Raw genomic sequence first — 14615 nt, 5'->3', positions numbered from 1 at the left:
CATTTTCCTGTAGCCTCCTCCCAGCAAGTGGCAACGTTCCAGATACACTGTGATCGTTCCTCAAGTATTTTGTAGGTCGGGGAATAGGTGGACTGTCCACAATGTGCCATCCACAATGGCAGCACTCCACGGCAGCCCCACTAGGAGCACAACTTGCCCACAACACTTGGCATTAACGTGGTTTCTAACTCCTGCCATTCTAACCAGTGTAACGTGGTATCGTGTTGTCTCTAATTTGCATTCCTCTTTTGTATTACTAAGTTGAAGCATTTTTCCTTCTCTCTGTTGCACTTCCTCTTCTATATTCTTTTGTCCGTATGTCTGTCGGGTATTCCGGTCTTCTCGCCGACTTACAGGAATTCCTTCTACATTTTAGGTATTAGTTATTTGTAGATGCTGCAGACTTTTCTCCCAATCTGTTACCTTTATCTACAGTAGTCCTTTATTGAACAAAAATCTTTAATTTTTATGTCAGTAGAACAATTTTCTTTTCTTTTGTTTTACAGCTTGTGCTGTAAGTGATTTTTCGAAGTTCTTTCCCAGCCCTGGGTCACAAGATTTTCTCCTGTGTTGTCTTCTGTTAACTTGAAAGTCTTGCCTTTCACACTTAAATTGCTAACCTGTCTGGAGTTCACCTTTGTATGTGCAAGTACGTTAACGATCATTTTGTTTTCTCCAGATAGTGAGTAGTCTTCCCGCCATCATCACTTGGTGTGTGGTTCTATCTTTGAGACACCAAGTGCCCATACACACAGGAGTTCATTTCTGCTCTGTTCCCCAGTGAGTAGTCTTCCCGCCATCATCACTTGGTGTGTGGTTCTATCTTTGCGACACCAAGTGCCCATACACACGGGAGTTCGTTTCTGCTCTGTTCCCCAGTGAGTAGTCTTCCCGCCATCATCACTTGGTGTGTGGTTCTATCTTTGCGACACCAAGTGCCCATACACATGGGAGTTCGTTTCTGCTCTGTTCCCCAGTGAGTAGTCTTCCCGCCATCATCACTTGGTGTGTGGTTCTATCTTTGTGACACCAAGTGCCCATACACACGGGAGTTCGTTTCTGCTCTGTTCCCCAGTGACTAGTCTTCCCGCCATCATCACTTGGTGTGTGGTTCTATCTTTGCGACATCAAGTGCCCATACACACGGGAGTTCGTTTCTGCTCTGTTCCCCTGGTCTTTTGTTTATTTCATCAATACCACAATGTTTTCATCACTACGGCCTCGTATTAACACCCAACAGGGTCACCTTACATTTCATTTATTAGTTTTCAAATGTTTTCCATAATGGAAACATGTATTTTTAATTAATTCCTAGATTCTAGTTTTTGTTTTTACTAATTGTTATTGCTATACACAGAAATTCTATTGATTTTTGTTATATTTCTCTGGAATCTGGAACCCTCACAAAATAGATAAGCATATTATCTAAAATAATGTCATTTCCATCACTTTCTTTACTGCGTTTCTTTTTTCGTTCCTTACATTATTGGTATTCTATTGAACACCAGAAATGACAGTATGCATTCTTGTCTCAATCCTGATTTTTAAAGGGAACACAACTCAAATTTCTCTATTAGATAAAATATTTTCCTAGGTTTTGTTGTATTATTTTTAACAAATTGAGGTAGCTCTCTTCTATTTCATGTTTGCCAAGAAGTTTCAAAAATCACAAAAAAGTATTAAACTTCGATATTTTTTCTGCATTGGTTGAGATACCCTTTTCTCCATTGCATAACAGATTTTCTGTGTTGAATCATCTTTCATTCCTGAGATAAACTCTACTTGCTTATTTTTAATACTCTACTGGATCTAGTAAGCTAATATTTTATTTCGGATTTTCACACTTACATTCATAAAACAATATGAACCTATAATTTTCTTTTCTTGTATTGTCTTTATCCGGTTTTGGAGGTCTTTTGCTTCTTGCTGTTCTTATAGGACCATCTGACCAAAAACCAAACCTGTTGCCGTCAAGTCGATTCCGACTCATCGTGACCCTAAAGGACAGCGTACAACTACCCCATAGGGTTTGCAAGGAATGGTGGGTGCATTTGAATTGCCAACCTTTTGGCTAGCAGCCAAACTCTTAACCACTGTGCCACCAGGGCTCCTATAGGGTCACAGTACTCTATATGTAATTAGTATAAAAAAAAAAAAAATTTTTTTTTAACTATCTAATAATCTTACATTTTGTTGGAAAAAAGTAGGCGACAACTTGACAAGAAATAATAAAAGGAGCAGAAGCAGATAGGGAACTCAAGAGTCCTGGCTAGCGCTGCAACTGTCTTAGAAGTCACTCAATTCTAGAATGCAATTTGGCCATATTTAACTACTCTACCCTCCTAGGAAACATCAAGACACAGACGCAAGAATGTAAGTCACTTGTTTAAAGCCACACAGTTAAATGCTGGGGAAACTACAACTAGAATCCAATCTCCTGACTCCTAGCCCTAGTGCTCCCACAGAAATGTACGTTATGGAGCCTAACTCTCCACCTCTAATGTGGTAGATTTCAATTTCACGAAATAAAAATAAATCCAGTGTTTCTTATCTACAATATACCCAGCACTGTGCTAAGCTCTGTAAAGGAAAAAGAAGATGATAAGGACCCTAATAATTAGTTTATTTTAGTTTGACCATTCTCAAGGGCAAGCCCCTCCCCTTGAATCACTGCAGGCTTTGTGACTACTTCGACCAAAAGGATAAGACAGAAGTGATGTTCTGGTAGCTTCTGAGCCCAGGCTTAAGGGGTAGGCAATTTCCTCTTCTCTGTAACACTCACTCTGGGTGCTCTGAGATGACACGTGGTGACACCACGCGGAGAGACAAATGCTGGCCATCCTCTAGCTTTTCCGGCCATCCCAGCCTAGGCCACAGACATGAGTGAGCAAACTTTCCACGACTACAGCCTCAGCCCGCATAAGACTGCAACCCCGTGAAGAGCCCCAGGCAAGAACCATCCAAAGGAGCCACCAATCCCAGAGCTGGGGGCAATAAAACATTATTTTAAGCCACCAGGTGTTGGCGTGATTTCTTACTCAGCAATAGACAACCAAGACAATCATCATCTATCTTTTATAAGTAGGTCCCTCAAATATCTGCTGAATGAAGAAATAATCTAAAACTCAATTCATTTCAAATATATTTGATGAATACTTGCTTCTCTGGGCAAGAGTCTATACATCCAGGGCTCTCTCTGTTCTCACCAGGTTCGAGTGTGTCCCACAGGTATCTTCTTCATGGGATGTAACCACTCACCTTTCCCACAAGCTGCACGATTTCGGCCAGGTCTTCTTCTTCCTGCAGAATCTCCTTAGCTTTGGTCCTCAGGGGGACAAACTCTGTGAAGTGTCTGTCGTAGTACTCATCCAGGGCACGCATGTACTTGCTGTAGCTAATTAGCCAGTTGACAGAGGGGAAGTGCTTACGTTGAGCTAGTTTCTTATCTAAGCCCCAAAACACCTGATGGAAAAAATAGATAAGTAACAGATTGTTCTTTAAAAAACAGAAGAAAAACTTCCTGAGGTATATTTGTTTATCCTAAATATGTCCAAAATATGTAATTCCAGAATTTACCATTGAAATTATACATATTTTTAGAATATACCTAGTATCATTACAATAGAACAAAACATGGAGAAAATGTCAATTAAAAAATGTTGTCTTTTCAGGGTGGGACGTGCCTATAAGTCAAATTTAAAATTTATCTCAATCCCCTTAATGGCAAGTCAAATCCGAGAGCGAAAAGAAAAACAGGCCCCTTTGCAGATTACTAATGGTGCAACAAAAACAGATGAACCAGAAAATGCCTGCTGAGCTGAAAAAGGCATTTCATTTTTGTCAAAAACCTCTAAATGTTCTCATAAACCCGGTCCCCTATGATCAACCTTACTCCCTCCTTCCCCCACAATTTAAAACCCAAAATTCTGGCAAACCTTAACATCTTCAAAGTGTTTTGCTCCTCTCTTTGGCTTATATTCAAAACACACAAGAAACAGTAACAATAAAACAATTTGTTTTTTATCTTCGGAACTGTAAAGCTAGCCTCACGGCGTACATTCTGTTCTTCCCACGTAAGTAATACTACATAGTCTACGACCACATCAATTTTTGCTTTGACTGTATTTCTTATTTTTTATGCATCTTTTATTTAAGCTCCTTTATTGCCAAGCTGGGTGACTGCTCACTCCAGTTCATGCCTTATTGCTGGGAAGCAGCTGCCTATCCAGCCTTGCCTCCCCTGGGTGTGACCCGTGGGATGAGTGGGATGGCGATGTCACCTTTGAGCACTGGGTCCAAGAAATCGGTACGTCCTCCAAACTGTCCCCCTTCTGCCAGCCAGATGCCGGTGATTACTAGGCCAGGTGACAGTGGAGCCGTAAGATGGAAGGAGCCCTGGTCTCTGAATTACTTACTGAGTGGAAAAGATCCACTTTCTGATAGGACCATCAGCCTTGGACTATACTCTGAGGAGAAATAAACTACTGGGTTTTTGCCATTGTATATATATTTTTCTGCAACTAGGGATACTCTAACCTAAAGGGTGGCATTGCTCTAACACTAACAATACTTGGCTACCTCTGGATCTATTTTCTTCCCTTCTCACTTACTAAGTTTATTATTAACCTTTGGTAAAGAAATAAGAAAGAACAGATATAGTATTTAAAGGCCCTTAGTGGCAAAAAGGTTACTAAAAACAACTTTACCATTGCCTACAATCACTCTCTAATGATCAGTTAAGTACTCACAATGATTTGTATAACATTAGCACAGCTGGAGGTAGGGGGAAGGCTCAGAAGCTGATTAGACCATGGAACGACATACCTGAACGATACCAAGAGTAGCAGATGTAACTGGATCAGAAAAATCACCACCAGGTGGAGAAACTCTGAATGAAGAAAAAAAGAAAAACAAAACCAGTCATTACAAATGCTTACGAAAAATAACTTGGATGAAAAAAGTTAACTTTTAATGAGGAACATGTAAATCGCTTTAGAAATGGCCTTTGGAAACAAAACCTTTTTAACAATCCTAAATAAAAAGCAGTATCAAATTACAATTAGGGATGACAACTATTAAAAATCATCTAGTGTGGGACATGAAACAAATGTTTTATTATAATCAGTTTCAAATACTCTAATCAAATAGATGAAAGCAGGAAGGAAGCAGAGGGAAGAAAAAGCTCCAAGAACTAAACACGGTTTTATTTACTGATCGTGAATCTTCGCTTTGTTTTTGCTAGGATGCAATCTTACCTTAACATGTTTATAATTTTTTAATTTATTCTTAAAGTATTGTGACTTGAATACAGTAAGCCAACCATGTCAAACATAGGCAACTAGAACACACAAAAGTGATCTGAATACGTGGGTCTTCAAAGACCTCTAGAGTGCGGCCTTGATTAAGAACCACTAACTCAGAGAAACCTAACGGTGCTCGTTAAAATCCATGACTTTTTCTTTTGAAAAGTAGACCTTGGATGCTTACGCTCCTACAATGCTGACGCTCCCTTCTCTCTCAGGATTTCCAAGACATTTCACCCTGCCTGCTCGCTCATAAAAAGAGGCCAGACGGGCACCCAGGTATGCAGGGTATCCACTGTCTGAAAAATGAAACAAAATGTAAACGTAGGTTCAAAGCCAAGCCCCCAAATCAGACCTGTCTTTCTTACGGAATAAGCAATACAATGACTTACCCGCAGGCATTTCAGCCAGGCGACCAGAGATTTCTCGAAGGGCCTCAGCCCATCTAGAGGTAGAGTCAGCCATCATACTGACGTGATAGCCCATGTCACGGAAATATTCTGAGAGCGTGATTCCTAAAGGGGAAGAATATTAAAAGTTATTATCTTAGAATGTATAATCCCATCCTGACTTCTTCACCCTTAAGTTTAAGAAAAGTTTAAAAGCGGTAAGTACATGAGGTAGACAGATAGCTGTTTATCAAATTCCGTTCTCCTGGGCACAATAATGAACTGCAGTCGCTAGCCTTCTTTGCATTTAGAGAGGGCCTTGTAACTCTAGCTAGTGGAGAGTGTCAACATAATGGCAGAGCTTTCGTCAGCCTAGGCCCCACTCCAGAATGACAGAGTAAGAAGAACCCCCACCCCTACCCCAGAATGACAAAGAAGAGCCCCCGTCCTAACCCCAGAATGACAAAAAAGAGCCCCTGTCCCCACCCCAGAATGAGAGAGTAGAGAAGAGCCCCCTCGTCACTGACTGGTAAACGAACAAGAAATAAACATTTATTGCATACAGCAAGTGTATGCTTAGGTTTATTCTGGCCATAGACCAGACTAATATGACACACATTTTAAAAGGCAAGGGAAAACCTCCCTTCCATTCTTGTAAATGATTAAGTCTGATATTCATTTCCAAAGGTAGCTTTTCTATATATATCACATCTTTTCTCTACCTAAAACAAAGAAACGAATTAAAAACAAACAAACAAAACCTTAACTAGTTAATGTTATTTTGTCAAAGGTAACAAATGTTACCAACATGAGTAACACCTCACTTAGACTATTCTGCCACGCAGATCGGGTCTGAGCCTGCAAGCACAGACAGTGAGTCATGTAAAGGAGGCCTGTATACAGAAAGAAGCCCTGGGTTCAAGCTCTAGTTTTGTCATTAAGAAGCTGCAGGACCTTGGTTTCCCACTGCGGCTTCCTAGTCTGTAAAAACAGAATAACAACTCCTGCCCTGATACATGCAGATCAGATGAAACGACACAGGCACCATACAATTCTAACAAGTCATGGAATCTAAAGCCCTCGCTCGTTTATTTCACCAGTAAGGAAACAGAGGCACAGCTAAGTCAAACAAGACAGTTGCTGGAAAATTCAACATTTTACATCCTTCAGAATAAAAAATACTAAATTCCATGGCTTCCATAAACCAGTCCCACGGACACAATCTTAAGAAACATTACTTATCATGATGAAGGCTTAAAAAATAGGATTAATTATCACATTTTCAAATCTGATAAAATCAGCTCCTCCTTTGTACATGCGTGGCTGTGTCTGAAGTCCCAGTGATGACACGTCATTAATACTGGTGTAAATATGCCAGAAAGACTGGATGGACGAGACAGTGACAGATACACAGGAATAGGCCTCAAAGGACTCCTTTCATACATACAGCGGTCAGTGCCTCCAAAACAAAACCAGAAAACACCTCAGACAAAACCCAAGGACAGACAAACTAGGAAAACTTACCTGAAGCTCATGATAGCTAAAAGACTAATTTCCTTAATAACCGGAGAGCTTTCACAAATCCACCTGAAAAACCGCCACCATCCAAAAGGAAAACGGACGGAAGGTAGTTTTCAAATCATCACTAAGCACAGGAAAGACGCTAGCTTATTGTTAAGATACACAGACTGAAGAGGTATCTGCTAAAGTGTGCAGAGTAAAACGCTAATTGTCAAATCTAGGTGCCGGGTATATGGAGCTCACTGCAGTGGTCTTGCACCTTTGCTCTATGTGTGGTGACTGTGAGAAAATGCTGGAAGCCTGGCACTGGTGAGGACGTGCAGGAACAGAAACGCTTGTCCGTTCATATCGCTTTTGAAGAGCTAGCAGAATTTAACACGTGAATCCCAGGTGTACTCTCAGCAGTTTTATTTCCAAGAACTTACCCTATAAAGAAACAAGTGCACAGAGGCAAAAAGAAAAACGTATAAGGATATTCACGGTTGTGTGGTCTGTGACAACAAAAATTATAAATAATCTAAATGTCCAGGAAGAGGCTGCTGGCTAAAGAGATCATGATTTATGCTTACAAAGTGATACTACGTGGCCACTTAAAAGAATGAGGTAGACGTCCTGTTATAAAATGGTAAGTGAACATATCACTTCCTTCTCGTCCTCATATGAGTCACTACGAAACAAGGAGAACAAGAAATATAAAAACACAAACTATCATCAAAAGCTGTTGTTGTGAGTTGTCCTCAAGTCAGTTCCAACTCATGGTGACCCCATGTACGCAGCGCAGAACTGCTCCATAGGGTTTTCAAGGCTGTGACCTTTCAGAAGCAGATCGCCAGGCCTGTCTTCCAAGGAGCCTCTGGGTGGGTTTGAACTGCCTAGTAGTTCAGTAGTGCTAATAGTCAGGTGCTTAACTGTTTGTGCCACTCAGGGACCATTAAAAGCTAAGAGGCATATTTAATTCCACAACAAAATAATAAAGAAAACTACCAAATGAGGCAAAAATCAAACAAGGATATGGGAAGACACTAAGAAATCACCTGAGGCTACAGATCTCCAACAAGGGGGCACATCCTTAGAAGCAAAACCAAGAATCTTTTGTTTGGAACATTATAAAAAGGGGTTCGTGGCTGGTGGCAAGAGTTCCTTGGACCCAGTTTAGCACCAAGCGGAAGCAGGGAGGTAGAAACGAATATGAAACACACAAACACGCCTATTTTCAGTAAGTAAACATTAGGTGAGGCAGGGTGGAAGAGAAAGAACTCATTGTGAGAGCCTTGCAACTGCAGACTTCTGTTGGCAGGAAAGAAGCAAAGAGTAAAAAAAAGTTACACAGCTCCACGCCGTAACAAACTTCACAGGCTAACATGAAGAATCCCTGCTGCCCGGGACCACAGCCACAGCCACCCCTCCCATCTCCTGTAGGGATGGATAACAGGAATAAATACCAGCACAGGATCTATGCCAAGACACCACAAGAAAAAGGAAGAAAGGGAAAACTGCAACGATGGTCAAAGGACCTTCCAAGGAATGGATGTAAACCGGCCACAGAAGACTTATTTAAAAAAAAAAAAAAAAACTTAATAACGCAGTTCCCCAAAAAATAAAATTTTAAAGAACATACAGCATGATAAGAGGAGAGGCCGCATGAGCCAGCAGAACTCAGCAAGGAGCTGGAACAAAAATAAAGCCATAAGAGAAATAAAGGTTTCGTCAGAAGCAGCACAAAGAATAAACGGCTTATCCTGTGAATGAATGGAGAAATGTCTTGTTGGTATGACTGACGAAGATAAAATAGAAAACTATCAGGCAAAATTCTAGGAAAATTTCCAAAATAAGAGACATTCATAGAATGAAAGGGGCACTATGTCCCAGAAAAAAGTTATCACAGCTATCAACACTAAGAGATGGCCTTCAAACGTAAAAAAGAACCCCCTTGGGACATTTAGGCAAAAAGAAAAATCTGCTACAAAAGGGAAAAAAAAAAATTTAATGCTGGAATATACTGAAGTAATACCTATAAGAGTTCTTAAGGAAATAAGTAATAATCCAGGAATTTTCTATTCAGCCAGACTACTGCTGAAGTTTAAAGGCAGTAGAAAGAAAAAGCCTATGAAAAAACAAGAGTTCATGGAAAATAGTTTCCATAAGCCCTTACTGAAAAAAAAAAAAGTCAGATTTTAGCCAACCAGGAAAGGAAAGAAGAACCTGTAGCCAAAGGACTACCAGTAGACAAAGGCTCCACAGTCTGTACGGACAAATATCAGGGTTACGGATACAGAACAGGGTACAGATATAAACCTGAAAATGTAGAAGTAAAAGTACTAAAAGTTGGGATGAAAGTGGGAGCACAGATGGAAGGTAATATATAATTTCCTGATCTTCTAAATCCAGCAGTCAAAATATTATAACTCAAAGCTGATAATACAAGTTAGAGAGGTACAGGTATACTTTAAGATAGATCAAAGGTAAAAGACATAGCGAGGGGAAAAAAAAAAGGTGGTAGGAAGTATATCACTTTACAGTTATTAAAAAGATCAGGAAATTTCTACAACTTAACAGAAAGAAAAACAACCCAGTCAAAAAACGGGCAGAGAACTTGAACAGACATTTCACAAATAGAGGATATTCAAATGGCCAACAAGCACATGAAGAGATGCTCAACGTCATTAGCCACTGTTGTTGTGGTCAGGTGCCCTCGAGTCAATTCTGACTCATAGCAATGCCAGGTGACAGACTACAACTGCCCCCACAGGGTTTTCTAGGCTGTAATCTTTATGGAAGGAGCCCTAGTGGCACAGTGGTTAAAGCGCTTGGCTGCTAACCAAAAGGTCGATGGTTGGAACCCACCAGCTGTTTCCCTGGAGAAAGATGTAACTGTCTGCTTCCATAAAGTTCTGCAGCCTTGGAAACTCTATGGGACAGTTCTAGTCTGTTCTATAGGGTCACTATGAGTCAGAATCGACTTGATGGCAACAGGCTTGGTTTAATGTTTTTTTTTTTAACCTTTACGGGAGCAGATCACCAGGTCTTTCTTCAGCAAAGTAGCTGGGTAGGTTTAAACCACCAACTGTTTGATTAGCAGCCAAGCACTTAACTGTTGCCCACCAGGACTCTTTCATCAGCCATTAAAAACCAAACTCATTGCCGTCAAGTCCAGGGCTCCTTCATTAGCCAATAGGGAAACACAAATGAAAACTACAACGAAATACGACCTCGCCCTACTAGAATAGCAATGATAAAAAAAATTTTTTTTAATGGAAAACAACAGCTATTGGGGAGGTTGTGGAGAAACTGGAACCCTCATCCATTGCCGGTGGGAACGTAAAATGGTGCAGCCACTGTAGAAAACATTTTGGCAATTCATCAAAAAGTTGAACAAAGAACTACCATATAACCCAGCAATTCCAATTTTCAGTATATGCCCGAAAGAAATGAAGGAGAGAAACACAAACAGAAACCTATGCATCGACGTTCACTGCAACACTCTCAGAACGGCCAAAAGGTGGAAACAACTGAAATATCCACCAATAGATAAATGGACAAGTAAGACGGGTCCATACACACAATGGAATACAACTCAGCCGTAAAGAGAAATGAAGCCCTGATGCGTGTCACAGCATGAATCGACCCCGAAAACATCAGGCTGAGCACAATAAAGTCAACCACAAACGACAAATACCGTCTGATCTTGCTAAAGGCTATTAGCGATTACAAGGCGGGGCAGGGAGGGGAAAGGGGCAGTTCTGCTTAGGGGGCGCCGAGGTTATGCTAACCGTGGTGCTGACTTGGAAGGGGACAGTGAGGATGGCGGCACTACTTGAAGAACGTAATCACTGTCGCTGAATTGCACATGTAGAAACTGCTGAGGCGGTGCGTGTTTTGTTATGCATTATTTACAACACAATAACACTTTTTAAAAATTGGGGGGGCTCCATAAATGTCTTATATTGACTTATGCTCAAGATAGAAGTAAAAGATTTTAAAAAGTAAGAACTACTTTTAATATGCTACTATTTGTGCTTTTATAAAGTCTATGTAAATGATTATACACGGACTATCTCCGGGAGGATGGCAGGAGGCTTCAGAAAAGGGAACTGGCAACTGACGGATGTGGGAGGACGGCTTTTTTCTATAAACCTCTTTGGAATCTTCTGATCCATGTTTCATGGCATCACTTCCCCATTACTATTTTCATTTTAATTACAAAAAGGCAAAATGTAATTATGTGTATGGTGGTAATTTAGAATGAAAGAAAAGTTCTTTGGAAATTGGCCAGATTATAAAGAAAATGTCTGCATCCTACTTTGGTCTTAAAAGCTGGTGAGTCACCATCTAAGATACATCTACTGGTTCCATCCCATCTAGAGCAAGGGACAATGAAGAAAACCAGAGACACAGGGAAAAGATTCGTCCAAAGGACTAATGGACCGTAAGTACCACAGCTTCTACCAGACTGAGTCCAGCACAACTAGATAGTATCCAGCTACCACCACTGACTGCTCTGACAGGGATCACAAGAGAGGGTCCCGGACAGAGCTGGAGAAATATGTAGAACAAAATTCTAATTCACAAAAAAAGACCAACCAGACTCTACTGGCCTGACAGAGACTGGAGAAGCCCCGAGAGTATAGCCCCTGGAACGCCCTTTTAACTCAGTACTGAAGTCACTCCTGAGGTTCACCCTTCAGCCAAAGATTAGCCAGGCCTATTGGACAAACAATAACACATGTAGTTCAGCCACGTATATGAGACTAAATGTGTGCACCAGCCCAGGGGCAAGGACAAGAAGGACGGAGGGGACAGGAAAGCTGGATAAATGGAAATGGGGAACCCAAGGTCGAGAAGGGGACAGCGTTGATGTCACAGGGTTGGCAACCAATGTCACAAAACAATATGTGTATTAATTGTTCAATGAGAAACTCATTTGCTCTGTAAACCTTCACTTAAAGTAAAATTCAAAAAAATAATAAAAATTAAAAAAAAAAAACAGTTCTTCCGAAAACAAAAAATTTGGTGCTAGGTTTAAATGTGAGAACAAACGTTAACTGCTCTATTCCAAATTACATACTCACCAGTATAAATAGAGGCTTCTCGAGCAGCAACAGGCATGTTGGAGGTATTTGCTACCAAAGCTGTTCTCTTCATGATCGACTCTGTTTTACCATCAACTTCCATGGTTAGCTAGAGACAAACAATCTTTTTAATGATCCTCTAATTTCTAAATGTAACATTTTAGTCCATTTTTACAATTTGTCTGTGTTTAATCTCTCTTATCATCAGTTCCCCCTAACTCCAACCTCTTCTACCTGCCCCAGGTCAAAGTGCTACGAAGAAGGTAGGTCTTACTTCCACATCATAAATCAAATTCAGCATTTTATGGAAAAACAAGCATTACTACAGTAAACTAGTAGATCATATAAAGCTTATGTACACTTCACATCTATAATGTTTTGTCTAGTTTATCTTTCTCCCCATAACCGAACACCACGGACCACAGAAAGAAACTTTCAAGTGTCTGACTTGGAAAAATCCAATTCTTCTACTTGAATATGTAAACTTAATCACAAATCGACCTAGAAAATTCTTTAAAAGACCCTTGACAAATGACAGCATTGCTCCGGACACAACACAAAACTTTATTAACTGCCAATGAAAGGTGACTAGTGGTATTTTCTCCGGGATATTGCTGGAAACTTTATACACACTGACCTCTGGGAAGTCCCGAAGGACTTCAGACATCTCATTTCCTCTTTCACCGCATCCTACATAGATGATGACATCACTGTTGGAATACTTGGATAGAGACTGCGATATCACTGTCTTTCCACAGCCAAAAGCCCCAGGGATAGCAGTCGTGCCTCCCTGTACACATCTAAACAGAGAAAACAGTCTCAATTACTTTACTTGCTAATAAATAAATCGAGTAACTGACACAGAAATACAAGGTAAAGAAAGAAAGCACTCAGAATTATATATATACGATTCTTTTACAAACAGACATAAAAGTACTTCCTTATATATATAAATGTATATACATATATATACACGTATATATATCTTGATGAAAAAAAATATATAAATGACTTTGTTGTCTCCCAAGGCAAAAAATCAGTAGAAGACCTAACAAATGCACATTTTGCTATAAAGGTTGCTGAACAAAGAGGAGTTTTGTTGAGGTGTTACCAGAGATCTCAATGCAATCCAGCAGTCACTGTTGAAATTTCCCTACAAAGTGGCCATGGGGAGTGAAATACCCTTAACGGCAGAGGAAAGTGTGTGCGTGAGAGAGAGAGAGGCGGGGGTGTGTGTGTGTGTGTGCACTTGTATACTGAACGTGTGTCTGTAGGGGAGAGATCCGGGGTGGGAGAAACGAGAACCAATGCTAGGGGAAGCTTCTTTGTAAAACTGTGCTTTATCATTAAAAAAAAAAATCACAGAAACATTGTATTCTCAATCACAGCATAACCTTTTTCTTCAAGATAGTATGTGTTAAAAGCTTTTCTCCTCCAAATTTGAGTGAGTTTGACAGATAAACATGTCACTTTTAACCCTGGCCAGGGGCGGGGCTGGAGTCCGACACAGCCCAGTCTGGAAGCTCAACAGTCCACTGTGAAAGTGCTACCACAGATGGCATCTGGGTATGTGGGAGCACACACCGGTAAGGGGGTGCAAAGTCTGATGGGGGGTTAGAAAATGCTTCCGGAAAGAAGCTAAGACCTGAAAGTAAAGAGAATTAGCCATATAAAGGGCAGAAGCAGGGAAATAACACTTCAAGGAGAGGTAACAGCATGCCTAAAGGTCTGGGGGCAAGACAGCGCGTTGACAGGGGACCGAAATTCCTTCAGTCTGCCTGGAAGACGGAGTAAAAAGAAGGAACTAAGCGGACAAGTGGCTGAGACGATACTGGGAGCTAAGCAACTGCCAGACTGTGGGTAGCTTTCTAAATAGTCAAAGAGTGTGTATCTGTTTCAGCAGCAATGAAGGGCACTTCAGGTTTTGCTCCAGACTCAAAACAAAGCTTTATGAATTGCCAACAACAGTTGATAGTGACATTTTCTCCAGGATATCACTGGAAACGTTATACACCTTGTGTGGACAACCATTTACAAAGAGGACAAGGCTGAAGGTAGGAAGTGTGATTAAATGTGGTTATTGTGGGAATTAGTGTTAGAGCTTTAAGTAGGGTCACAGAGTAAGGATGAGAGGTGTAGACGAAAAATATTTAGGGAACAGAATAAAAGCACTTGTTGAATAAGTAGATGTGGGAGGGTAAGGCTGATCTTGAGAAAAATCACGGATTACGGATTAGGCACCCACTGGATGGAGGTCAACGACAGTCGTTGAGAAAAAGGCAGAGGAGCAGGTTTTAAGGGAAGGGAGTAGGGATTAAGAGGATGACTAGTTT

The 14615-nt window shown here is 40.7% G+C and overlaps 1 protein-coding gene across 3 annotated transcripts in view; it reads right to left on the bottom strand.

Annotated features, from left to right (window-relative positions):
- Positions 1–14615, bottom strand: part of ATP6V1A (ATPase H+ transporting V1 subunit A) — a 71515-nt gene that overhangs the window by 9087 nt on the left and 47813 nt on the right. For all 3 annotated transcript variants that reach the window (XR_010321303.1, XM_064281251.1, XM_064281325.1), the window contains 6 exons: positions 12920–13082; positions 12283–12391; positions 5696–5818; positions 5488–5602; positions 4825–4888; positions 3259–3462 (listed from right to left, as the gene is read on the bottom strand). Coding sequence is in view for 2 of the 3 variants with exons in the window: in XM_064281251.1 (XP_064137321.1) it covers positions 3259–3462; positions 4825–4888; positions 5488–5602; positions 5696–5818; positions 12283–12391; positions 12920–13082 (778 nt within the window). In the remaining variant the exon portion in view is untranslated. The remainder of the gene's footprint in view (positions 1–3258; positions 3463–4824; positions 4889–5487; positions 5603–5695; positions 5819–12282; positions 12392–12919; positions 13083–14615) is intronic.

The sequence above is a fragment of the Loxodonta africana genome, chromosome 1, assembly GCF_030014295.1.
Source record: "Loxodonta africana isolate mLoxAfr1 chromosome 1, mLoxAfr1.hap2, whole genome shotgun sequence".
In the NCBI taxonomy this organism is placed as follows: Eukaryota; Metazoa; Chordata; class Mammalia; order Proboscidea; family Elephantidae; genus Loxodonta; species Loxodonta africana.
This window is presented reverse-complemented; position numbering and strand designations above follow the sequence as displayed.